Here is a 27779-nt window from a genome sequence, read left to right as displayed (position 1 = left end):
TTTAAGTGGTGTCTGGGCTGGCCAGCCAATCAGTGCCTGCTCGGAGGCTTCCTCGTCCATCCAATGAGAACAGGCCTTCCCCTTAGTGGTGATCTGGGGATCAGTGATCTACCGTGTATAAAGGAGCTTTGTATTCGTGAAGCGCAAGAAAGTAGAAACTGTTCTTAAACTGTGTGTATATATGGAGATTGTAGGACATTTAAAATAACACAGCCTGTCTTTGTCTCAGGGATTTACATCATTTCCCTGGGTATATATGGAATAGTATAGAAATGAATGATACTACCCACTTCTCTCTCTCCCCATCTCTCTCTTCCTCTCCCTCCCTCCTTCCCTTTCCCTCCCCTTCCCCATCCCCATCCCTTCACCCTTCCTCCTCCTCAGGATGCTGTAAGAGTTCACCTTCACCTTGCAGCTTATTTGAGACAGAGTCTTCTTGTATTTTGGCAGTGCTTATGTCAAACAAGCTGGCCCACAGGCACCAGGGTGTGTGCATCACATCTCCTTGCAGGGGAACTTCTGTTATAGGCATAGGCTACTATCCCCAGTTTTATGCAGGTTCAGGGGATTAGAACTGAAGTCCTCATGATCCAGCGCTCAACGCTTCACCCACTGAGCGATCTCCCTATCCCTTGTGCTTCTTTTCAAACTTCTGTGTAATGAAAGGCTTTGGATTGACAGAGATCATGGTGTGGTAAATATCCCAAGTGCCAGCCACACTCCCACGGAAAACTCAAGAAACAGCAGCTATGGGAGATTTGAGAGGCTTAAATGGAGACAAGAGTGACGTGCATTAAGAGGGGCCAGCAACAGCAGGGACAGCAGGCTGAGACTGTGTATGCATACATGGGGGACCCGTAAGCAAAGTCAAGTGGCTCAGTCAGATGCTACACTGGCTGACCACTTGCTGATAGTGCTGTCTCCATAGAAACATAGGACCACAGTCTTTTCCAGGCAAATAAAACTCCAGAAATGAGCTCTGCCATCAGTGAGCAAGTCCCCCTCCCAACCAGCCCTTGCGCCTGAGAAACAGAATTGAGCAGTGGGTCTTCAAAGGCAGTTCTTGGTAAATACACTACTGGTTTTGCAGCTTCTGTCCTCAGCCCAAACCACTGGAGTGTTAAGTTTTCCTAGAAGTGCCCCCATGTTACCAGTTAGTGGCCTTGATCTCTAAGAGTCTTTGAAGCAGAGCAAAGAAGCTACCCTTCTCAGCAGACGGGAAGAATGGAGGTCTGGGACAGGCAGGGTCAGCATTGCTTACCTGGAACCGTTCACCTGACTAGGGTTGCACTCCATCTTGATGGTGACCCTGGCCGGGGGTTGAGACAGCCAGTCCTGCTGAGGGACTCTGGGACTCATCTTGGATGTCTGGCCATAGTCACTGGAAGAGGATGCGGTCATCTCTGTCTTAGCCAGGTGTGGTGTTCCGTAGGCACACTCAAATAGTGACTGGTCCTCACTCACGACTGACAAGGCCTCCTGGACGAAGAAACAGAAATGCAGACTGAGGTCATCCCAGAGGACAGCGGCATGGTGCTGAGAGTCATTTCCAATACTTAGGGAACCACACTTTACATAGCTAAAAAGGCTTGCCTTTCTCCCCAGCAGAAAGGAGAAAACAAAGTTTCTTTGTTTTCTTCCTCACACACGGCAGAAGTTGGAGCTGCCCAGCCTAGAAATGTTTAGCTGCAGGTTTCCAGCACCCTAGCCCGGACTGTGCTGGGGCAGACAGTACCCTCTTTAATCTCAACACAAGGAAGTTGAATTTCAAAGGTCTTAGAAGACATCCAATTGCATGTGTCATTATTTGACAAATGCAATCTATAATTCAAGCAGACAAGAGCGCAGAACAGTCACGGGGATTAGAAAAAGAACTGTGAGGGCTGACACCTAGGCATCTGGTGGGACCCCCCGTGCTCCAGGAGCCTCTGAGGTAGAGGTCCTCGGAAGAGTGAAGGGAGACGCGACACCAAAGGAGGATTTTTCCACTCTACGTTATTAGCTGAATAGGGTTTCACACAATGCTTCCATGATGGTGAACATCTGGATGGTAAATGAAGAAAAAAAAAAAAGCTGTGAATTACCCAGATGCCTCCAAATACCGGAATGTTTAAAAGATCTAGACCAGTAAAGAGCTAGCTTGTGCAGTCTCCTCCGATCCCTCGCTGATATTTTTATTATTTTGTGAGAAAAAAAACAGAAAATTGTCCCAATGGGGACATTCTTCTCTGCTTAAGCAGGTGGTAAGCCCACATTTTGTTTAAAGTCTATAAGCAAACCAGACAAGGCAGACTTGACTTAGAAATTTCAACTACTTGATTGATACATTGTATAGCTACCACATGCAATTATGAAACAATCTGATTCTAGTTTCTAGAACAGGAAAAATGTCCCTCCATGCCCGCACGCACACACACACAAGCACACATGTAGACACCACAGGTTGATGGAAGGTATCTTTCTAAACTGTTCTTCATCTTAATTTTGAGCCAGGTACTCTTCCTGAATGCAGAGTTTACTAGTTAGTTTGATTTCTTAGTGAGTGAGCAGCCCAGAATGTTCCTGTCTCTGCCTTGCAGTGCAGAGATTACAGGTGTATACTGTCGTGTCTTGATTTTACATGGGTGCTAGAAATATGAATTCAGGTCTTTATGTTTCTATGAATAGCACTTTGGCCACGTGGCCATCTCCCTAGCTCTGGGTATTTCTTTAAATTGAACTTGGAGCCAGCGGAGAGGTGGGGAAAAGCCCACCAAAACCTTTCTCATCATGATCCAGGACCAGTGGCGCTGAGCTAACTGTGGGAGAGCTGGTCAAGGCAAGCTAGGAACCTTGTGAAAGTGCACACTTGTGTGTTGCCACACCTGTTTGCCGACTCTTGGTCTCACTGGGAAATGTGTCCACATTGGGACCCTGTTCTCATTCTTCGGGTGGATCTTAAAGTGAGTAGATCTGTCACTCTGTCAGTAGGGGAGTTTTACACAGCTCCCTATTGAAGATGAAGTCCCACCAGACAAATAAAACCACAACTTCTGCCGGGCAGTGGTGGCGCATGCCTTTAATCCCAGCACTTGGGAGGCAGAGGCAGGCGGATTTCTGAGTTCGAGGCCAGCCTGGTCTACAGAGGGAGTTCCAGGACAGCCAGGGCTACACAGAGAAACCCTGTCTCGAAAAACCAAAAAAAAAAAAAAAAACCACAACTTCTCTCGAGTACCTCCCGTCTACCCGGGCTCATTCCGTGTGTATTTCAGTGCTCCGTCTCCTCCCTGAGGACCAAGAATCTCTCTGTTTCCCACATGGCTTCCTGGTCTGACTGGCTCTGCTGAGTCAGTGCCTAAGAAGCCTGAGAAGGAGTTCTCTTGCCTGCCTCTTAATACACACAAATAAAGCTTGCCCTTGGCTTCAGCCCGTGGCAGCTCTGCACCACTTTGGGAAAGACCATGGCTGGAGTTTAAACAGAAACTGAATGGTGTGTCATGTCAGTCAGAGAACCAGAGGTAAGCACACAGCGCCGTGGATTTCTTACCTATGCCACACAACCATATCCACAGGTCGTGCAGGTGCAGCCCAGGAAGTGGCATCCTAGATGTTAAGGAGTGCGAATTATAAGCCAGTCTTTCCTGTCCCATTGGATGTATGAGTTAAGGACTCTAATCTCAGAGCTGCAGGATCTAATAAGTCCTCCAAAGTCCAATAAACTACTGAAGCTGGGCTAATACACCTTGAACTTTTTTATGGGCAGGTCCCTCCTCTGCCTCCGCTATGATCACGTAGATGGTTTGCACACTCAAAACAGAAAGCAAGGCTGTGTCCACTCGTCGCTGGGCAGAAGGACTCAAGCAAAACGTGTGGAGAATAGCATACTGTGTAATGTTACCTTTGGCTCTCTGATGAGAAGACTCATGAATAAATTAGTGATTTACATCAGAAACTGGCAAAAAAAAAACCCAGGTTACACAGAAGGGACAGGCAAGATGAGAGGCTGCATATTAAAAAATAGAGGTCTTGAGAAGCAACAAAAGAAACAGTAACTTAAAATTTTTACTCTCAAGAGTACCCCAGCTGAAATGAGGGCTAAGCGTGTGCAAGCGGAAAGGAAGCCTCTCACATCTGGCAAAGTATAATTTCAACACATGGTTTTCTAAAGAAAGAAATCAAAGTTAATTGAGATCGATTTTAAGTGGGGGAAAGCCTTTAAATGCTAGCGATAAGAAGGGTGCACGCCCTTTCTTCTAGCAGAACATTCTTCTCTAGGTCAGCGCTGTATAAAAATGAGGAAAGCAACATAACCCAACCATTCTGCTGCTTCATTTTATGAGAGGAAAGGCTCTAAAAAGATTGAAGCTTTCGGATAAATGATTCACAGGGGGGGGGTAAAATATGGACCTCATTCTACATAGAAGTCCAAAAGTGCCCCTCGAATAATATGCACACACACACACACTTACACTCAACAGTACACACACTCTACAACACACATGACACACACATGACACACAGAGATACACACTGCATATATGCACACATAAACACTCACATGCACACATATACACTTACACTCGACAGTACACACACTCTACAACACACATGACACACACAATATACAGAGATACACACTGCATACATACACTCATATATATGTGAATCACACACACACACACACACAAACACTCACAGTCACAAACACACATGCCCCAGGGATATTTAAAAAAAAAAAAGCTGAGGAGTAGATTCTGAGCCCTGTGTCACATTTGTGACATTTGTGAACTTAGCACAAACAACTTTGTTCCCAGTTCAACTATATACACAGGCTTCACCATTTGCTTTTCAAGTCAGAATGGTATGACACAGCCCTGTACATCCATCAGCCTCTCCCTGCAAAGGGAGGCAAGAACTGAGCCTGATGGGTAGACACCAGAAAGGATTGCTGAGTGGGACCCAGGAGCACGGGGTCCTCCAGCCCTGGGGAGATTTTCTGACCTTGGCTTTTGATGTCTCTGCTTCCTGGCAGCCTTCCTCTTAGCTGGCCATCTTCCCCGCCCACTATCCTGCCCAGATATCTGTCGGCAGAGTCTTAGATAACATGGATATGGCTACTCCTTTGCACTCTCCAGCCCCAGGGCTTGGCAGAGATTGGGGTTTCTTCTGAACCCAAAATTCAGCAGCAGTCAAAATCTGGCAAAAATATGGCCCAATAATTTAATATTCATGCCTCTGCATTGCTATAAAAAGGCCTGCACTTTAGACCAACATGTGCCAATGTGTGGGGGTGTTTGTTCTGTTGCTCCAGGAAAGTTGGGGTATTCTGATGTGGCTAGTGGCTACTTCCCAAAGCCATTTTATAATCTTAAAAGCAGCCTATAAATTCTAACCAAACTGCCCCCAGGGGGGAAAAAAAGGTACTCCTGTGTTAACACCCGGGTGTTTAATCTTACTTGAGTCCTAACAGTGTAAGCAACAGGTCCATCTTCATCTTAGTCCTGTTCCCCGGGATAACAATCAAGGAAAGGAACAGTTCAGAAACAGGAAAGGATTCGCTAGGTTATAATTTATACTACAATATCAAAACAAGTATACATGTTCAAGAAACCGAATCTGGATACTAAAAATCTTCTAAATGAGTTCCATTAAGAAACAAAAAGGATAAAGCTTCACACTTCAGATGCTCACTGACACTTTCAGGGAAAGACTTCAGGGTGATGTGAGAGAAGGGTGAGGGAGGGGAAAGGGCTTGCTGTGCAAGCCTAAGGACTGCGTTTGGACCCTCTCAATACTTGCATAAAAAGCCAGGTATGGTAGTATACATTCCCAAACCCAGCGCAGCGCTGAGCATGTGTAGATGTGAGTCACCCTGGGGCTTCCTGGCCAGTGACATAATTTAACAAGAACCAACAGTGACTTCTGCTGGCCTCCACATTACACACACACACAGAAACAGAGACACAGACAGAGAGACATGGACAGACGAACAGACACACACACACTCACACAGACATACACATACAAATACACACACACACAGAGAGACAGAGACACAGAAACAGAGACACAGCCAGAGAGAGATGAACAGCTGGCCAGACACGCACACACAGAAAGAGAGAGACAGAGAGATAAAGATTGACAGATACACACAGAGAGATACACATAGAGACATAAACACACAGAGTCATGCATACAGACACATGCACACACACACATACATACACCTTTCATGAACCCAATGCTTTTCTGTAACAGATGACTGCTCTGTTAGGCTCATTTCACTGAATGCTAAACAATCAGGGTCTTGATCCAAGTTTGATTCCAATCTGTGATTGCCAAGGTCCATGAAAATACTCCATTATTCATACAGAGAATCCACCACATTTAAGTTTGCTTAAAGACCTGGAAATGGTGAAGTGTTGACAGGCAGGAAATCTCACAGAATGACCAGCTGTGTCATAGAAGGATTGGTGATGGCAGGGGAAATGACCATCCATGCTTTCTGAAAGCTCAGAAGACATCCAGCCATCAACCTCTGGGGAAGCAGATTCCAAAACCATCTCCAGTGTCCTCGAGGTTTATGGGAAATCATGATTTGATATTTAAGTCCACCTAGCATGGGAGCTGTGCACCCTGAAATCCAGTCTCACCCTCACAGCCTGCCTGTCTGAGCTCCCATCCCATAATATTCCAATGCAGAACTGTTCCTTACATCCCCTTACATGAACTATGCAGCTTCCCCCTACCACCATCCGTGAAATGTTATCATTTGACCACGTTCCCAAACACCTGACCCACCAAGGAATAAAACAGAACACCGGCTCTTCATGAAGTTACATCGTTTCCAGTTTCTAGCTCTGGGCACCAACTGTATCTTAGAATGATTCATGTTCAGTGCTTCTGCTCAGAGGGAATGCAATATAATGCTGCATATAATCACAGGTGACATGTTTGAGGTATGGGACAGAATCACTCAGTTTCATAATGTCCTCTAAGCTCAGTTACCATTCTTCCCCACAGACAGAAATGAGGTTTTGAAAACAGGTATAGCGAGAGTGATGTAGAAACTGGACTTATGCATCATGGGTAGGGTTATTCCCAAAAGCTGAGCACTAGCCTCTGTCTAGTGGCCATCAGAAACAAGAGGGTGGATGGAGGCGGTACATAGCAGAGTCCTTAAATGCCCTACCTTAAAGTATTTTAAGTCCTGTTACTTACTTGTGGGTACAAAACATGTGTTGAGGTCAAAGTCAGTTCTCTCCTTCTACCATGGGAGCCTGTGATGTTTTTTATATGATCTTCCCAGGGAGTGGCACTATTGGAAGATGTGGCCTTGTTGGAGTAGGTGTGGCCTTGTTGGAGTAAGTGTGGCCTTATTGGAGTAGGTGTGGCCTTGTTGGAGTAAGTGTGGCCTTATTGGAGTAGGTGTGGCCTTGTTGGAGTAGGTGTGGCCTTGTTGGAGTAGGGTGGGTAGGTGCTTCACTGTGGGCATGGGCTGCCTGGAAACCAGTCTGCTAGCTGCCTGCAGATGAAGAGATAGAACTCTCAGCTCCTCCTGCACCATGCCTGCTTGGATGCTACCATGACTCCACTTTGATGATACTGGACTGAACTTCTGAACCTGTAAACCAGCCCCAATTAAATATTGTCCTTTTAAGAATTGTCTTGGTCATGGTGTCTGTTCACAGCAGTAAAGCCATAACTAAGATGGAGTCCCTGGGATGGAGCTCAGCTTGTCAGTTTTGACGCAAATACCCACTAAGCCTATCATCAGCCCTGATTTGAAGAAATAGAATGACCTAGAAAAACCAAGGCTGGGAGAGAGCAGATGGTTAAAAAAAAAAAATGAATGAGAGGATTCATGACTAGAATCCCACAGGCTAGAAGAATAGATACTGAGGTATTACTTATTTCTTAGGTGACAGTTTATATCAAGAAACCTGCTCTTTTCTTGGATAATCTAATTATTCAGATCCAAAGCCCTGGGTACCTGTTGGTTCACATTTATCACAGATAGATGTCTGTCTGCCTTCTTTTAACAAATAATTTGTGGGAAATGAGGGCAGATGGGGTCGCAGTTGTAAGTATGTCAGAGCTGATGTCCATGGGAGAATTTTAATAGGTGTCAATGCATCTAATGATACGACAAACACATTTATTAGGCTATCTATGGACCTATTGTTTATGTCTTCTTTCTTCCCAAGACAAAACACATGCAGTAGATGCTTTTGGAAAATTTAACCCTTTATTATATCTACAGGGGAAGCAATGTAAACAAAACAGATAACACACTTGGGGACTGCCCCACCATGGCCAACAGCATCATGGCCTAAGCCTGTAGGAAATGTTATTTTCAGTGTGTGTGTGTCCCTGTGTGCATATATTATGCATGCACATATGTGTGTGTGTGTGCACATGGAGCCCAGAGTCTACCTGAGGTGTCATTCTCCGGGTGCCATCTTTGTTTAGTTTGGTGGCCTGTCTTTTCCTCCAAGCTAGGGTTTCTTACTGCCCAGAACTGGCCAACCAGGCTAAGCTGACACGAGGGACTGCCAGCCTCTGCCTCTCTAGCACTGGAGTGAAAGCTCTTCTTGTTGCTATGCCTAGCTTTTTTTTTTTTTTTTTTTTTTAACCAGAGGTTCTAGGAACTGGGCTTAGTGCCCCATGAAAGAAGCAATCACTTTGTGGGCAGGGCTATCTCCCCACCCCCACAGCCCCCATGGATTCTTACAGTTCAGACACTGTGAACCTTTGCCTTCCAATGAATCATGTAATTATAAACACACGACAAGAGCCAAGCTCTGTAAGATGAGAGATGCCTGTGTAGGGGCCTGGTCCCTCGTTCCCCCTTGATGTTGTTTCTTCCCTCTTCAGTTCTTCAGAGAAGAAGCTGGAGCATTGCATACTGAGCTCAGCATCTTGATTTCTGGTCACGTTTTTCTAATTTAACACATTGCTATTTTAGTCCTCCAGATGTATGTATGTATGTATGTATGTATGTATGTATGTATGTATTTTGAATTAACCTCAAAGGGAAAAATGTATGTAGGCAAAACTAAGCCCATCTAACAGTGTTTTCCTCCAGTATGGCAGTGCTTCAGTATCCAACAATTTACAACTTGTAATACTGGCCCAGCACTAAGGGAATGAGACGACCCAGGACAGCCACAGAAACAGAGAAAGACACACACACACACCCATACACACACACACACACACACACACACACACAGAGAGAGAGAGAGAGAGAGAGAGAGAGAGAGAGACCCACAAAGACATTCACAGAGACATACACACACACAGACTCACACAAACACGGAGAGATACACAAAGACGCATACAGAGACACACATACATACACAGACACATACATACACAGACACACAGACACATACATAAGGACTTAACACAGAGAAGTACACATATGCATGTGTACACATATGCAAGTATATGAATTAACAAATACAAGGGCATATGCAAGCTGTTTATCTTCATCAACAGATCGAGCATTCCTTAAGACGGCCACTAAGCTGTCACCTTAGTAACACAGACCCTGAAGTCTTCCCTCCCCACCCCCACTTACTGCTTCCTGTCCCTAGAAGATGTTTTCCCTTGCCTTCTCCCCATAGCTTCAGAGCAGGCCCAGAGCAGATCCTTCCTTGTGGAGGGCCACACCCAGTTCCATCTTGTTTTGAGTTCATTGGATTTCAGCTCACAATGATCTAGGTTTTTTTGTCATATGCCTGCAGTCCCAGCACTGGGGAAGCTGAGGCAGGAGGATTGTGAATGTGAGTCTCTAGCCTGAGCTACATAGACTTTAAATAAATAAATAAGCAAACAAAGCTACATAGATAGATTTTAAATAAACAAATAAGAAAACTAGCATAACTTACTAAATAAAACATAAGCACCCCCCACCCAGTGTGCCTCTAGCATCAAAACAGCTTCCTGACATGATCCACTAGCTGCTGCCCATAGTAACCATAGGACAAAGTCAGGGCATGGTATTAAAGCTCCTTCACCATGCTACCAGTGGGGTGCACACATGTGTCACGGCCAACATGGATGAGTGAGTGGGTGTGGAGTGAGAATTGTTGTTTTCCTTCTCGTTATCGTGAAGGACACGAATGGGCAATGCTGGTCTAACCTTGCAGAGGCTAAGAAATCTGAACTGCGGAAGCCTGTAGAGACACAAGGCTTTCAAGAAAATGAACTTTACAAAACAAGGAGAGAAGGCATCTGTAGGGAAGCAGAAAGCCTAAAAACTTGAAAAATTGGAACTTTGTGGAAAAGCCATAGAGAATGTTCCACATGACACGAGAGAGACTCCAGTGTACCTTGAGAAATTAAGATATCCAACCAACACAGTGTTAAAGTTGTTTTTCTCTGTGTTTGCTTACTGGTGTGCCGGCTGCCCTCAATGGGACTAGAAGAAGCCAGGGATAGCAGCCTGGCAATAATCAGTGAGTCCCTTGAAGAGTAAGGTTGGAGAGCCCACACCCATCCAACCTGATTATCCAGTGTATGGAAATGCCACATGATACCCAATTATCATGCACAATTTCTGTATCTTACAGGTCAGTTAAAAATAAGGCTGCTTTTTTTTTAAAAAGTATATAAATGAATTTCCATAAAGAAAGAAGAAGAATAGTGTTGGAGAGATGGCTCAGTGGTTAAGAGCACTGACTGCTCTTCCAGAGGTCCTGAGTTCAATTCCCAGCAACCGCATGGTAGCTCACAACCATCTGTAATGGGTTCTTCTTCTGGTGTGTGTGAACCCCCTTCTGGTATGTGTGAGGACAGTGACAGTATACTCATATACATTAAATAAATAAATAAATAAATAAATAAATCTTTTTTAAGAAGAAAATTAGTTCTAGAAGAAGGAAGAGTAATGTTTTCTGTGGGGAAATGGATACAATTGAGGAAGATACTATTAAGTGAATAAAGCCAGTGTAAGAAGGACAACTGTCTAATGCTTATTCAGTTGTAGTCCTAGATTATTACAGACATAGATAAAACCACACGTAGATATGACATAAAAGCAGAGGTATACAGGGTACAAAGGGGCATAGTGGGAGGGATGAGTAAAGGAAGGGTTTGGGGGTACACTGGGAAACACCCTCAACATACAATACGTAACGATATGAAAAACTTCAAAAGCAAAAACAAAAATAAACCACCCTCTATTTAAAAAAAAACTAAAATATCTGATAATAATGAGTTCTTTCCTTTTTTCCTACAAAACATCCCCCTGTGTGGGAATATGAGTCAGAAGGAGTGCGAAGAACTGGGTCTTGTCTCTCCAGCCCCGTCTGCATGCATGGCTGTCTGGACCTTTCCTGTCCAATCCTTGTTTCTGTCTGTTTACTAAACACTGTCGGCAGGTCGCCCAGAGAATGGCCATTCCAAAGCCTTCACTTTGATCTGGTTTCTAGCAATTCCCTTTATGAAAAGACGGTGTTGGTTGAGTTCTTATCTTGTTTAGAAACTAGATCTCATGGAGTTCTTGACAGATTCACTACATTAGCAGAGGGAAGATGGTCTTCACCTCCTGATCCTCCTGCCTCCACCCCTGAAGTGTTAGGATTACAGGCATGTGTTAAGATGAGCATTTTTCTACTAACTCCCCAAGAAATTTTACAAATGTATTTGATGTGTTCTTATCAAACCCTTCCCCAGCACCTCTTGTAGCCCCTCTTAAGTTTCCTTCCCAACACCGAGTGCTCCATGTTTAAACCCACTGAGTGCTCTTCTGCTGCGTCTGTGGTGGGAGGGCATAGGACCATCTGCTGGAGCATGAGTTGGCTTTTCAGGGCTCCCCATTGCTTCTTGTGTTCTAGGCAAGCCCTCTACCTGTGGGGCCACTTCCCCAGCCCCATTATTTGGTTTCTTTTGTTTTTAGTTTTTAACATCTAAACACAGGAGAGATGTAGAAGTACCAGAAAACAGGAGGTGGCTTTACAGAACTGAGAAGTCCTGAGTAAGGTGGGCGAGGAACATTCCAGTTTGGAGGTAGGTCTGCCACCACTGTCAAGTCTCAAATCCTTCTTCCTCTTCCATGTCTGAGCTTGCTGGGAATTGGTTGGAAACACAGTCTGGGAAAGTCTGAGTCAGAACCCTGTGATAAGAATGTTCTCCTCCAGGAAGTTACGAGGAGCACACTCAAATTCTCCCAGCTCATCTTTGTCTTCTCTGAGTCTCAATTCTTCAACTATAGGGTTAGTGCCTATAGTAAAGATTTTATAAGCCTGAAAATATGCAAACTATCCTATCATTACTCACTTGAAGGCCTCACACAGTTGGAAGCAGAGTTATCCATCTCCAGACATATTATTCTAATAAGCTGGATAGGGAGAGGATTACACAACCTCCTGCCTGTGATTAGTCACTTCTTCTTAGGATGTACTGAATTTAAATCACCCGTCTGTCTAATGACAGAACCAAGGAATACGGGACCTTTATTTGCCATGAGCACACTGGTCACCCAGGCCCTGTGTGTTTTAGCTTTCTTAGTCCTTTTCTTGTAGGTTTTCAATTATATTTCCACACTGATATGCATTCAGTAGAAGCTACATCCAGAAGGTATGCTCCTGGCATGTTCATGATCTTCTCTAGAACAAGCCAACGGCCACGGGATATGGCTCAGTGGTACAGCACCAAGGATTCCATCCCTAACACCAGAAAAGGAAAAGGAACCAATGTATCTAGATTAGCACACCTCCAACTCCTGAGATGTGTGATTCCCTTGTGTATGATAGTGTGTATGCACAAACGTGTGACACTCACACATACTAGTACATGTGTGCGGTTTAGTGTGTGTCTTCCATACATGTGAGCGCATGAGTGCACGTCCCTGTGCACTGAATGCCAGAGTGGAACATCAGGTGTCTTACTGCCTCTCACTGAGCTGGAAGCCCACTGTCTTGGCCAGAGAGCTCTTAGGAGCTTCTTGACTCTGACCCTCAAGGCAGGAGTCACAGGTGCATGCAGCCACACTCCACTTTTTATATGAGTGCTGGGGATTCAGACTCCATACTCCTGTCCACACAGCACACACTCTGACCCACGAGCCATCTTCTCAGCCCACCCTGCATGTGACACCTTTTAACCTTCCTAAAGGGTATTGCGGTTTTCAATAGCGGAACAGCAGTGTTTCTATTGGTGGTCTGTGAACAACTCCATGACCACACCCCACCCTTGAGGCTTGCAGACTCAGATGACTGAGGTCATGTGAGTATGAAATTACCCCCAGGCCACAGGCCGAGTCTTCTGGACCTCTCTTCTGCTATGGTCATACTTTTCTGAGGGGGGAAACGGGCTTGCATTCCTCTGTTCGTCAGAGGGAGACCATAAAAACCAGGCAGCCCTGTGTGCTTAGCCTCCACAGAAACCACCAATGCTAAAAATATAACACATTACACATCTGGCATGGGTCTCCTCCATGAATCTCCGACACATGGATTCATTGTTTTCCACAGAATTTCAAGAATTTTATTCACGAGAAAACTCTGGCACAACGGTGAACCTTGGCAAGAGGGAGATGGGAGCAGCAGATGTCCTGGCCCCGCCCCTGGCCCCACAGCTCTGTCCCCTGCTCAGCTAGTGTCCATCATGTAGCCATCTCATGCCTTCAAACAGGCCAGCTGGAATTTTCCATAAGAGGAAGGCTTTATAGCAGCCTTGAGGTTTTAAAGAACGGACATGGTTCCTGAAATGGAGGTCATGGTGGATTTGATATGCAAGTGTCAGGAGGGACACATCAGGAACAGCCAAAAGCACAGGGAACTAGGCAGAGACCTGATGTTCCGCATGTCCTCAGCTTCAACCTTCTGGCCTTCTCAATGAGGGCCTGGTCCCCTAATGTTGGCTAGGGCCCTGTCTCATGCCCAAATAAAGCCTGATTTAGTTAACTGGCAGCATTCTCTCCCTGCCACACATGGACTCCTTCTCCATATGAGCAGATACAGTGTAAGATGAGCAGTTATTGTAGACAAAATGGTTAAAATGTTTCCACAAACTTCGGCTAGAAGATAACTGTAGGTCCCTCTGTGTTGGCTCCAGGTTTTAATTCCCTGTGTCTTTATAGACATCTTGGTGATAATAGTAAGAAGCTAGCTTTTAGACTGTAGTGATAGCTTGGTGGGTATGGTGCCTGCTACATCAGGAGGAGGACCTGAGTTCAAGCCCAGCAGTCACAAAAGCTGAGCACGGTGACAAGTGCTTAACCCTCCCCCCCCAACCCTTGGGGTATGAAGACAAGAGCTGACAGGGACTCGCTGGCCAGCCAGGCTGGCTAAAACCATGCCTTTGGTTTACTGAAGTGCACTGTCTCAAAAGCTTTGGAGAATAATTAAAGAAAATACCTACCAGCTCTGACCTTTGGACATCACACATGCATGCACAGGGAGGCATTCCCACAGACACGTATGTGTACACACATGAATGCATTCGCACACACACACTACATCACACATACGGTTGTTTTTTTAATTGCAGAAGTAAATTAGCTTGTGCCCTGGAGCTAGCTCTGTGTCTTCCAGTGTGGCTGAGACCTTATTGTCTATGTGCAAATTCTAGCTGCAAATTCTATATGCAAAGTTCACCATTCATAATGGAGATGTTTCTAATGAAAAGCCATTCAGAAACTGGGGTACTGGGACAAGACCCTTACATGTTTAGTTGCTACTGTGTTCATGGGGATCTAAACTCCCCTTTCTTTTTTATCCCTTTCCTCTGATGATTACAGGCACAGGCCACACACAGTATAAGACAGACACAAATGTGAAGCTTTCTTTAGACTCACACCCACCATGGAACTAGCATTGATCCCCACTGGCAGGGTCTAGTCCCTGCCAAGCTGGCGTTTCTTCTGGGTGAACAGTGTCGCCTCCTTTCCTGGGGCCAGCAGGCTAAGCCTGAGCTCTGCAGAAGATTCTTCCAGTACATAAATCTCCCCTGGCTGCGGCATAAGAAGGGGACCAGGCATCCAGTGTGTCAAACGCTTTGGGCAGGCACGCAGACTCCAGGTTGGGCTTGTTCTTTTCCCATGACGTAGCCTGAAGGACAGGGTGCACCCCATTGGTGTTATACTTTTAATGCCCCCCAAAAGGAGGTTGCCAGCGAGACTAGGTTTTTATAACTCTAGGAGCGCTGACATCGGTCCCCCATACAGTTGAATTATAAATTCTAACCACTCACACTCAACAGGGGGTTCTCCTGGCGTCTGGCTTCAGCCCCTCCATAAATATATTTCCTTTGGAAGTCCCAACTGCTCTTTAAAAATCTGAAGATTCAAACCGCGCTGACCTCCGTACCAGCTAGTTGGCTTGACTTCCCAGTGCAGCCTCCACAGGAGTCTCAGGATTATACTGTGACCAGGTACCTCTTCACTTCCTGCAAAAGGACATCACAGATGTCCCCACCTATCCACCTTTTTCTAGGGAGGAACAGGAAGCCTTGTGGTACACAGCTGTTGTGGGCCCCCACACAGATCCTGAGCCTCATAATGAGGCTGCTGATGGAGATATGGGTGGATGAGGAGAGGGGTGGCTGCCTGCAGCCTGTAGGGCTACTTCTCTTCTGAGGAAGGAGGGCTTCAAAGTCACCCATTCATCCAGCATGCACTACCAACCTTGTGCATGGGCAGGTGATGGTATCTAAGAGCAGCTTCCCTCGAAGAGAAGATAAGTCACATTTCCCTTCTCTCCATGTAGCCAACTCGACCTATCTCTACTGATTTGTGAATACCAACCTACTATAAAATGATTGGGAAAAATTTAAGGTGTAAAGGACTGCACCCCTGGAAGCAAGGAAGTCATTCAGGCTGCTGCTAAATCTTTAACAACTGAGCTTCTGGACCAATCTCCACACTGATCCTTCACAAGGTCTCACCATGTGGTACCGGCACAAGCAGGCTTCCATAGACCCTGGCATCGGAGGCTGGTGTCCAGTTAACAAATGTGACATTTACCAGTGTCCTTCCAGTCACGCTGTTGTCCACAGGATTTACCCGATGAACAGATGCTGTATCTGTGAGACCTAATGTCCACTGTGTCTCCATGAGAGCCAGTGTCTCCAACATTCCTAGTTTGCTCTCAAGGCAAACACTGTAAGTTTGTGGGTGTGAGTGTCAGGAGGTGGACAGCAGCTGGCCTTACAGGGACAAGCCTTCTGCTAAGAAGGTCTTCAGGTCCATCACCCACAGAGTTAATGAACAGCAAGCTAATAATATTTAAGACAGAACCCCAAATCTGTACTAAAATGTACACTCCTATTTTCTTTATTGAAAATATAGTCTTCTTTACTGAAAACGTGTGGTCTTATTTCCTTGATGTTTATCCCCTAAACAACTGAGTGTAAGGAGGAATCATCCAACATTAGCACAGCACTGGAGCTTGCAAATATCCAAGAACTGACCACAGGAAGCTGTGCAAGGTTTCTGTAATGAGCTGCTTCACCCTAAGGGGCTTTTGCATCTGAGCTTGGTACCCTACAAAGTTCTCAAACCACCACCACCCTTAGACAACCAGGGAAGACTGTACTTAAAGAGTTTATAATTCTTTAGTGAATCCTCCGCTCCAATTCTCTCCCCTAATCTAGCAGTCTAGTCTGGCACTGTCCCACCAAGACAAGACATTGAGCTGTGGACAGCAACCATCAGGTCTACATCTCCTTCATTCAAGGAGGGTCCTTCATTAACCCTGCAGCAGCAGTGAGCTAGTCTAGCTACTCCCTACTTTTCTGACTCTCTAAGGCTTCCATACCTCCTCTCTGGCAACCTTGTCTCTCGCTCCCCTCCCCTACTCTTTCTGATTCTCTGCACTTCAGCTTTCCCTCAGCACTCTCCTCACATCCCTCCATGAGAAGTGCTTCCTCAAGCCATCCCCTGTCCACCCACCCTGTGACCTCAGCTCCCCCTCTCTTCCCTCTCCTCTCCACAGCCAGTTTAATTTCAAGGGTGAAGCTGTCCTGGAAGGACTGCATTTGCATGATGGGATTTTCTTAACTTGTTGGGTTTATCCAGTTCCTTTCTCTGGGTGACCCAGGTCCCTGTAGATGTAACTGCTGGAGACAAATAACTTCACTCAGGAAAACTAGAATTCTGCCTCATAAGAAGGTCATTTCTAGTTACATGCTGTACTCAGAAGAACATTTATTTGTACGTTCAACAAGTATGTACTGGGCTTAACCACTCCTAGAAGCTCCTAGGAGCTCCTCAGTGATGTCAACTGCCTTCCGAGAAAACACTCACCCCGCCCCCCACCTTTACTCGATCAGCTAATGATTTATGGAGAAAATTAAAACCTTGTTTTGTTCTTGGGCAAGAAGGAGCACCTAGGACCTCAGTGGGCATTCAGAATCCCACCCCAGCCCAGAGCTCCTGAATAAGGCAGATCAAACCATTGCCACAGTGGGTGAGAACTGGACAGAAAGACAGTGTGCAGAAGACGAAAGGAAGGAGGCAGCTCAGGTCGGGAGGAGTAGTGGCATGTCTCATACAGAGCTGTCAAGAGAATGCTCAGGTAAGGCCTGAGTCGGGGAGTGACCAGGGCTGCACGGCAATAGCTAAGCAGGCCAGAGGCAGGTGCTGGGAGTGGGGGGCAGGGGGATCCTGGGTAGAAAGATCAAGATAGGAATCTCAGGGACATCAGAATGTGCGAGCAAAGGGGTGAAGCCAGTGAAAGAGCAGATGTGGCGTCCTCCAGGCCAAGGCCTGGAGGTGGGGAGGGGGAGCAGAACATGAGCCCCTCTAGCTGCCTTGGCCAAAAGCCAGAGGCTATCTTCTTGAAATGGATTAATATCTTCCACCTCATAAGGACTCCACACAGAAAATTCTATCTTTTAAGTTTTATTATTCTCAAACGAAATGCAATCAAAACATGTGTGGAGTGTCTGCCATGTGCACGCCAGAAGCCACGCCTAATAAAATGATACTGCCACCCCTGCCGCACGTGTCTCGGCATCAGCCCTTGCACACGGGACCTTTGCGAACTTTCATCCAGAGAGCCTGTGACTACTTCTCAAAGACAAGGTGTATACAGAAACCACCTCTTCACGGAGACACCCTCACTTCTCTCTTAAGGAAAGCAGTCAGGGAACGTGAGCTGCAACAGTAGAAAGAAGTGACCACACCAGCAAATCCCCTGCCTCACATCGCTACCGCCTTCAATGGGGCACAGAGAACGAACGGTCCAGGAAGACACAAGTCAGACCTGAAGTCCCTCTCCATCCTCACGTGCCCACACACAGACACAGAGTTCTGGTCTTGGGCAACCATGCAAACTACCAGCTATTTCCTGTTTAAACTAAGGAATCAACATGTTTGAGGAAAGGGCTTTTACAACTGTTGGATGCCGTGCCAGCCTGTGGAGAATTCTAGTTCTCAGAGCATCCCAAAGGGTCTGATCGCTCCTCATTATGGAAGGGCAGCTCCTCTCCTGCTCTCGAGATTTTAGGCAAGTTGGCAGTCTGGGTCTCTCAGCCTCCTTTGAACCCAGTTTCAACACTGGGCAGTGCAGACATGTTCATCTGTGGAGCAAACACTGTCACTGGCTGGGTGGCTGGAGAGACAAAGCTTTGGAGGTTAAAGTTTAAGGCTGATGTCAGTCACCCATATTGGTTCCTGAGGCTCTTCCCCTTGGCATAGAAAGCTACTACTATGGTCCCAGGAACATCTTCTTATTCTTCACATTTCTCCTTTGTGCACATGCCTGCCTCTGTGTCTAAATGGACTTTGTATTAGAACTCCGCTCACAGTGGACTAGAGTCCACCCTACAGAGCTCATTTGAACTTGACGACCTCTGTAAAGACTGTACCAAAAATATCATATTCTGAGGTTTTTGAGGGTCAGGACACATGCCCATGGAGACAATTCAACCATGACAGTGATCACTGGAGGAGAACAGAGAATGTACCCCTAGGCCTCTGAGCAGCAAAATGCTTGGTATCATGCTGCAGCTGTCCAAGTGTGGTCCAGGAACACCCTGGGGTTTCCAGGGCCCTTCGGGGACTGTGCAGCTCAACACTGTTTTCTGAAACATGAAACAATGTTTGCCTTTCCTGCTGCCCTCTTCCCATAGCTGTTCAGGAATATTTGCCAGAGGCTACGCATTACCTCAGAGCAAAACAGGTAAACCCCATAAACACATAAGAACCCACTGACACTGTAGGCTGAGCACTAAAGACGTCTCTCAAGCAGGTAATAAATACACTTTTCTCTCTAAAGTGGAATTAAATACAGCCGTTTTCTTCTTAAAAGCATACTATTTATGTTAACATGGCCTTCAGCACTGTCACGTGAGAGAGAATTTGCAAGTAGATGTTTCAAACTTTCTGGCTTCCCATCTAATTTCCCTGAGGGTTAATAGACATAACGGACATAAAAAAGATTCTTAGACCAAAAGTCTGAGACCCATAACTTAGAGGATTAATTGTAGCTGTGACACAGTCTATACTGCTAAAGTGAGCCACTGTCTAAAACAACAGAATGTCGTATGAACCACGCTTTAGTCGTCCAGTACCAGAAAGCAGGAATCGTGGGGGATGGCCCTTGGTGTGCTCCATTACATCTGTAACTTCAGGATGTGAAATGTGAGAATGACCATCTACGGTCCTCACGGATGTGCAACTGTCACGGCCTAACAGGAGGTGGCTGTGTCAAGACCATCAGACCATAAATCAAGAATGGAAAGATAACTCAGGTGGTAAAGCATTTCCCTAGAGCCCCCATTAAAGAGAGAGAGAGGGAGGGAGGGAGGGAGGGAGGGAGGGAGAGAGAGAGAGAGAGAGAGAGAGAGAGAGAGAGAGAGAGAGAGAGAGAAAGAAAACTGCACATGAAAGCTGGGTGTGGTGGCACAGAGAGCTAGGTGCTGACTCACACGAATCTGCAGTTCATTGATTTCATTGGTCTGTAATACCAACATTTCATTAGACCGTGGCTCAACCCTGTGTCCTGAGAGTGTAAAGATCAGGTGGCGGGAAGCCCCCAATCCTGACAGCATGTAAGTACGTGAACAACCTGAGAAGCAGGAGTTCTCCCTAGAGATGATGTATCTACAGTATCACCTTCTCAAAATAAAGTCCAGTTTTCTGAATCTGGCCTGGGTGGCCGGACGTGTGATTGTTGCTCTGATGCTTATACAACTAGGCACTAAAGATAATTTCCTATGACCACAGGAGAAAGGCTAGGTTGGAAAGGGAAGCCCTGTATCTTTTGATCTACTCTCCTACCTTCCTAGGCTATACACTTCAGAACTGTGTGAGTCGTGGAGACTCATGAGCAAGGCTGCCATTCAACTCAGTGAGTTAGAGACATGCCCAATGGTGGGTCTCACTGATGCCCTAGGCATTTCTTAAACAATCAAACTCAACCTTCACACTCACTGAGGCAGTGACAGGAGAGTGCCCCTGACGTTTGCCAGCTACAGGAGCTAATCGAGTTATCAGAATGTGGGCAGAAGTTGGTGAGGATCAGAGGATGACTTCAGTGTCTCGAAGACGCTCATCTGAACTGTGGAAGAAACATATTTTTCTCTTGCAACCCACTGGTATCACGGGGCTGCTTATTTCTGCAGCAAAGACTAACCTCTCCTAACTGGCACAGCAAAGGTGTCAATGAGTTACGTGTACAACAGACACACCCAAGGGCTCTGTCGAGTTCTCTCGTCTTGCTCTATGGTTAACCTTTAGGCGATGGTGGTTTAATGAGACAGGGAAATGCAACACTGGATTCCACAAGCCTAGCTGGTGAAGCGCTTGCCGGGCAAGCATGAAGAACCTGGTTCAATACCCAGAACCCTTGTAAAAAAAAAATATCAAGTGTAGTGACTTATAGTAAGGAGGCAGACAAGCGAGTAAACAAAAATCAATGGTCACCCGCCATTTAAGAAGTCTCTTCCATTCAGAAGGGACTTTGATAGACACACAGTCATGAACACTCCTAATCATGAGCAGGGCATTAATGCTGGGGAACAGCCTTAACTTCTTAGGAAATGACCGTGTATAACTAGACAAGACTAACTGAGATGATAGATAGATAGATAGATAGATAGATAGATAGATAGATAGATAGATAGATAGATGAATAGATATAGAATATATATGTATATATATATATATATATATGTGTATATATATATATATATTCTTTGTTATTCTATTCTCCTTCTCTCTCCTAAGAATACTAATTCATAACATATTTTATGACATCGTGTTATTTTTATTTTCAGACAAAGTATTACATAATCTATTAGAACATGCAGCTCTTAAGCAAGACCTACTCTCCCTCTGGTCATAAATTTGTAAGTGTCTGAGCTGTGGATGAAATGACAGTGGTGAATGAATGAATGAATGAATGAATGAATGAATGAAAACAGCCCTGCTCCCCCCATGCACAGACCACGGACGCTAACACCCCTTGTGATGTTTTATATATGCTTGGCCCAGGGAGTGGCACTCTTAGGAGGTGTTGGGGTAGGTGTGGCCTTGCTGGAGTAGGTGTGTCATTGTGGGCATGGGCTTTAAGACCCTCTCATTCTAGCTTCCTAGAAGCCAGTCTTCTCCTTCAGAACTACGTGTAGAACTCTCAGCTCTTCTGTACCATGCTCCTGATAACAGACTGAACCTCTGACCCTGTAAGCCAGCCCCAAGTAGATGTTGTCCTTATAAGAGGTGCCTTGGTCATGGTGTCTGTTCACAGCAGTAAAACCCTAATTAAGACACCCCTGTTCCTCCTGTGCACAGCCCATGCGCAGTGTGCTGACACGCACAGGCCCAGTTGGTTCCAGTGTCATCTTCATGAGTTATGAATATTCATGCTTGTTAACTTTCTACACTGCCCTCCTGAGGAATTTGTCTCTTTAATGTGTCATTTGCTTGCACAGGCATACCTCTAGTGTGTACAGGATATGACATATCCTGGTCCTGTCCTGGGACCCTTTCTACAGCTCATCAAATTCTATTTTATTTACTTTCGTAAGAGTTTATGAAAATTGCCATATAGGAACAGTACAAAATAATTCACATTTTTACTCTAAATAAGAAACCCAAAAACAATAAATGGAAGATGCCCTGTGTACTTTTAACAAGACTGATCATCAGGGAAAGGGGGCAGGGAGGTCCCAGGGCACTGAGGTCTGGCTTCCTGTAGAGTTTGAAGCTGTATCCCTCTGAGCCTTCCTCCTCCAGGTCAGCACTATGACACTGGCTCCTTGGCTTATACGTATGTAGCCTGTTACTTAGTCTATCAGAGAGGCTGTGGTGAATGATACTTGGACACCAGAGGTGGCATCAAAGCACATTCGCTCATAAGCAGACCAAATGAGACCACGGAGGTCAATGATGGAAATGATTGACTCAGATGTTAAAATAAGGAAATCCAAAGTTCTTTAAAGATAAAAACCTCTAGGCTGGGGAGATGCTCAGGTGCAAAGCTGACTACTCACAAGTGTGAGACCTACACAAGGTTGGGTACCCAGAACTCACACCCAGACTCACTTGGACTTCATTTGCAATCTCAGTGAGGAACGGACAAGGTCAGGATGCTGGGCTCACCTGACAGCAGCCTAGCCTACTTGCCAAGCTCTAGGCCAGCAGCTGAAGAACAACTGTCTTACGGGGAAAGATGATGCCACACTGATGGGTTCTGCCAATGAGAAGGCACAGTTGGGACACCCACTGAGGTTGTTCTCTGTCCACAGGACAGTATCCATCCTTTCTGTTGAGAAGCACTTACCTACTGCAATCATCAGAAAATGACTGTGTGCTAAAATAGTTGTTAAAGCCAAAGTCTCAGTTGTTTCTGAGATGTGTCTACCTTCCCATGAAAACCTATCCCCCACACCCACACGCCCACTGGCACCAAACCTAATCACAAACAGATGATATAATAACTCGGTGGCCACACTCGCACTGACTTGCTCTAAGTAAGAGAACAAGCTTTCGCCCAACACTTAATTTTACGAGCTTAATTTCCTCCTATGAATTTGACCACTGAGATCAAAAGTCTGAGAATGTTTAAAAGGAAAGTGTGAACATGATTCAAAGCCCTCACCATTCGTTAGTAATGGAAAGCAATTCCTTTCCCAATCACACATGGAACCATGAACACTCTGTGTCTCTCTGTGGATGATGGGGTTTGGCTAGAAAGGTGATCTGCCTTCAGATTTTCAAGGTGTGATACACCCTAGACCTTATAGACTCACTGCAGACCACTGGAAACCTCCCTCCAGAATCTGCCCCTCTAGCATCCCCCAGCTCCTTTATCCTGCTTCTTTGACTGCATAGCACATATATGTGATCTATATACAATGTATATACAATGTATGTATGTATATACAATGTGTGTGTGTGTATATATATATATATACACACACACACATTGTATATACATACATACATTGTATATACAAGGCACAATGACCCTGAGTGAATACATACACACATTCATTTAGTTGAATACTAACTGGAATAATAATGGTTTAATTTTCAGGGGTTGAGGAGTCTGCTCAGAGGCTTAGAGCATTGGCTGTCCTTCCAGATGACCCAGGTTCAATTCCCAGAACCTACATGATAGCTCACAAGTGTCTGCAATTCCAATTTCAGGGAAACTGATACCCTCACACATACATGCAGGCAAAACACCAATGTACATAAATGACATAAATTAATTAAAATTTAAAATTAATATACATTTTTATTTAATTAAAAATAAAAAATTAATTAAAGTTCAAAAAATTGTTTTAAAATGTTTTAGTTTTCAAGCTATTAAATCAGAATAATATTTAAATCTCATTAGGATAGAGGCTGTCACCAGAATATAAAGTTCCTCTTAGAATCCACAAAATGTAGCATATCTGTAGGATGGGTGATTAGATGAACGGATGGAGGGATGAGTAGATGATTTATTTTCATATCTAGCCTTAAGTTAACATAAGAAATGTCACCTGCCAAAAGTCCATAAAATGCATGCCCCACTAGCTACTGTGCAAACTCATAGCTTGGACTATTGGTACACACTCTTCATTTAGTAAATGCTGTGTAACCATTATCAGAATTGGGCCCCTGAGCCATTGCACATGGCCTACCGAATGTGTTCTGTGTCCTCTGTGCCTACTAGAATCTTGTGTCTGAAATACCTAGTGCCTTATGTCTCCCGCAGCAGCAAAGCAGGTTGGGCTCTCAGAGAGGATGCCAGCACTGGGTACACTGGCTGGGATCAGCATAGAGCAACCCAAGCTCTGGGATGTGAGCGTCCTGAGAGTCAAGAGGGAAAAGGAGAGAAAAAGGAGCAGTTTGTAAAAACCATTCCCAAACCACAACCAAAGGAGGGAAAAGCCGAGTTGCCATGGTTACAAGGCAGTTCCTCTTGTCCATGACCTCAGGAGGAAATGGCTGCACCCTTGCACTTTGCCCTCTGGCCTGCACATGGGCAGTTCAGCAGGACAGCTCATCTACTGTACATTTGGGGCATATCTTGTGCAACTTTCCTGGTCTTCTGCTCCAAGGAGCCCCTAAAGCACCTGACAGAAGTGCATCTGGCAGCCATATCCACATCTACTTGAGTGTGGGAACCTGTGTCCACACCTGCCTGAGTGTGGCAACCTGTGTTCACACTTGCCTGAGTGTAGTAGCCTATGTCCACACCTGGCTGAGTGTGGCAGCCTGTGTTCACACCTGAGTGTGGCAGCCCATGTCCACACCTGCCTGAGTGTGGCAGCCTGTGTTCACACCTGCCTGAGTGTGGCAGTCATGTCCCTACTTGCCTGAGTGTGGCAGCCATGTCCCTACTTGCCTATTGGCCTTGTTTTACACATTGTCTTTGCACCTGTCCTCAGATCCTTGTCTGACCTCAACTCCAAGCCAGAGTTAGTACATGCCAGAGTCTGCACACCACATCCTTCCCGCTGCCTTCTGAACAAGAATAGCACCTTCCAATGATGTAAGAAGCAGCTGCAGTACAGTACTGGGGAGTTCCAGTTACCATAACACCACGATCACTTTACATCGTGGCAGTGCCGTGGAGTCGGTAGAAACCATATCTGGAACTGTGAAATTTTTAATTTCCTTCAACCAAGTGTCACACAGTAATGAACTCTCTCGAGACACTGGGCAGCAGCAGTGACCAAGTCAAGAAGATAGACAACACCACAGCAAGGACAAATAGCAGACTCTCTGCAGGGTGGCAGGGTGCTGCTAAGCCACACTGTGTGGTGGGTCAGCTCTAAGTACCACACTTCACACTGCATTTGCTATTTATGCCCTAAGTCAGTGGAGGAGCATTGCTCTTCAAAACGTAATGAAAGACATTCTCAAAAACAAGTAACTCCGAAGCTCAGGGACATGTCAGAACGAAGCACGTGTTCCCAAAAGGAACTAACTTATTGCTAATGCTGGGCAATAAATAAATCAAGATAGCTCTGGGTTATGACACAAAGAATAAAATAAATATAGCTAAATCTTCTACACTGATAATTTGTGACAGAATCTTATAAAACTAGTCAGGGGGAAGAGAGACATGTGCATGCCGTGTGTGTGTGTGTGTGTGTGTGTGTGTGTGTGTGTGTATACAGGGGTTGATTGTGGCTGTGTAGGAGAATGTTCAGGTGTGTGTGTGTTTGTGTGTGTGTATGTGTGTGTACAGGGGGTGATTGTGTATATGTAGGAGAATGTTCAGGTGTGTGTGTGTGTATGTGTGTGTACAGGGGGTGATTGTGTGTGTGTGTGTGTGTGTGTGTGTGTAGGAGAATGTTCGGGTGTATGTGTGTGCATGTGTATGTGCATATGCATGTGTGTATGTGTGAAAGTCAGAAGTTCACTTTGTGTGCCTTCCTCAATCATTTCTCCATTTTGGTTCTTTGGACAGGTTCTCCTTGAACCTAGAACTCACTGACTGGATAGACTAGCCAAGCATCCAGCCCTAGGAATCCTGTATCCCTCTCCCTAGTGTTGGGAATGTATGTTTGCACCACTACACCTGGCTCTTTAGGCCCTATGAATCCTAGACCAGGTTCTCACACTTGTACAGAAAACACTTCACCAACTGAGCCATCTCCTCGGCTCTGGAGAGAGTTCTTCCTTAGAAAAGAATTCAAAATAATCAGTGCAAAAGAAAGAGGGGAACGGTGTGCTGTACCCAGAGCTCTCCAATCCTGACCGCCCTGGGCAAGACCTACTAAGTGGTCCTGGAATCAGTGGAGCAGCTAAGGAGACAAACCACTAGTTTGTCCACAGATTCTTTTATAACTTCCTTGCCAGAAATAGAATTTAACCACCTCCTCTGATGTGTGGGTGCAGTTCATCACTCACTTCCAAGGGGAAAAATGCAAAGAGAGTGAGAAATAGGGAAAGGAGGGGAAAGGGGGAGGGAGAGGGAGAGAGAGGAGAGAGAGGAGAGAGGGAAGGGAGAAAGGAGAGGGGGAGGGAACGGGAGAAGGAGAGAGGAGAGAGGGGAGGGAGGGGAGAGAGAGAGAAGGAGAGAGGAGAGAGGGAAAGACAGAGAGAGACAGAGACAGAGACAGACTTAGTTATGGAGGAACTTGACATGTGGCACCACCAGGATCAACATACCCACCAAACACACGCTGGCATCTTAGCCCTCTGATAGGATACAAGGTGGCCACATGCCCCCAGCAACACTCTTCCTAAGAACCTGTAACTTCTGCCCAGAGTTGTCAAAGCCCAAAGGAGGGACACTGTGCAGCATATCTGCACAGGACTCTGACACCAAGGTCCTAGAGAGAAGGAAGGGATGAGACAATCACAGAGACCAGGGAGACATGGCAGGAAAATAAAAATGTGATCAGAACATGTGGTAGAAAACTGGACCAAGTTTGTCATCTTAGAAAGTGGCCATGGTCACAGCTCAGTAGCCAGGATCCTGGCCCTGCTACCAAAAAGATTTTTCTAGGTCTGCAAGAATAGGTAAGCTGTCTCAGGCCCTGGGAGATGCAGGGCTGGACTACGCCCCCTCTTCTGAAGGGAACTGTTAGCTTCCATTCAATTAACTCAACTTCACTTGTGGTGCCCTCATCTGATAAATCAAATTTGGGTTTGCCACAGACCTAAAGAACAAGTTTTGAGCTTCCCACTGGGCGGCCTCTGTTAAGTCAAACTACAGCAGGTAGCACATGTGTCCAACCACGTACCTTCTACAGCTACCTGCCCCACACACCCCAAACGCTTGGCCCTGCTGAGTCTTCTTTAACCTGTATCTTCTAGGTTCTGGTTCACCCTCTGAGGCTCTTCCCTGCTCCATCAGAATGCTGGCTTTGTATGTTGCATGCCTGTTCAGAAATGTGCTTGGAGAAAGGTTTTCACAACTCAGAACTGTCTCAGACCCCGTGCTTCTGACAGATGAGTTTCCAGAGAGACGAATCTCACTGTCTTTCCACTCCTTAGCCCGGTGGTTCTCAGCCTTCCCAAGACTGCAATCCTTTAATGCAGTTCCTCATGTTGTGGAGACCCCCAACTGTAAAATTATTACCTTGCTAGTTCATAACTGTAATCCTGTTATTGCTATGAATCATAATATAAATATCTGATATGCAACCCCCGCAGAGGTCATAACTCACACAGTTAACTAACTCCTGCTTTCACCTGAGTAGATAGCCATTCTCCATTTCTGGAGGAGAGCTTTAGAGTGGAAGCCAATGAATATATTCTGTTTTCCTTTTCTTGGGAGGGGGGATTGACAGAAAGAAAGAGACAGAGGTATACAGAGGGGGGGAGAAGAAAAGAGGAGAGGCAAAAGAGAGAGAGAGAGAGGGAGAGGGAAAGGAGAGGAGAAGAGAGGAGA

General features: G+C 45.6%; 1 protein-coding gene across 2 annotated transcripts in view; it reads right to left on the bottom strand.

Moving 5' to 3' along the window:
- The window catches only part of Erg (ETS transcription factor ERG), a 99073-nt gene that overhangs the window by 47095 nt on the left and 24199 nt on the right, over positions 1-27779 (bottom strand). For both annotated transcript variants that reach the window (XM_028752529.1, XM_028752531.1), the window contains exon 2: positions 1262-1479. In XM_028752529.1, the coding sequence (XP_028608362.1) occupies positions 1262-1479 (218 nt within the window). The remainder of the gene's footprint in view (positions 1-1261; positions 1480-27779) is intronic.

The sequence above is a fragment of the Grammomys surdaster genome, unplaced genomic scaffold (genome assembly GCF_004785775.1).
Source record: "Grammomys surdaster isolate TR1022 unplaced genomic scaffold, NIH_TR_1.0 125925, whole genome shotgun sequence".
In the NCBI taxonomy this organism is placed as follows: Eukaryota; Metazoa; Chordata; class Mammalia; order Rodentia; family Muridae; genus Grammomys; species Grammomys surdaster.
The sequence above is the reverse complement of the archived record's forward strand: the minus strand, read 5'-3'. Positions and strand labels throughout refer to the sequence as shown.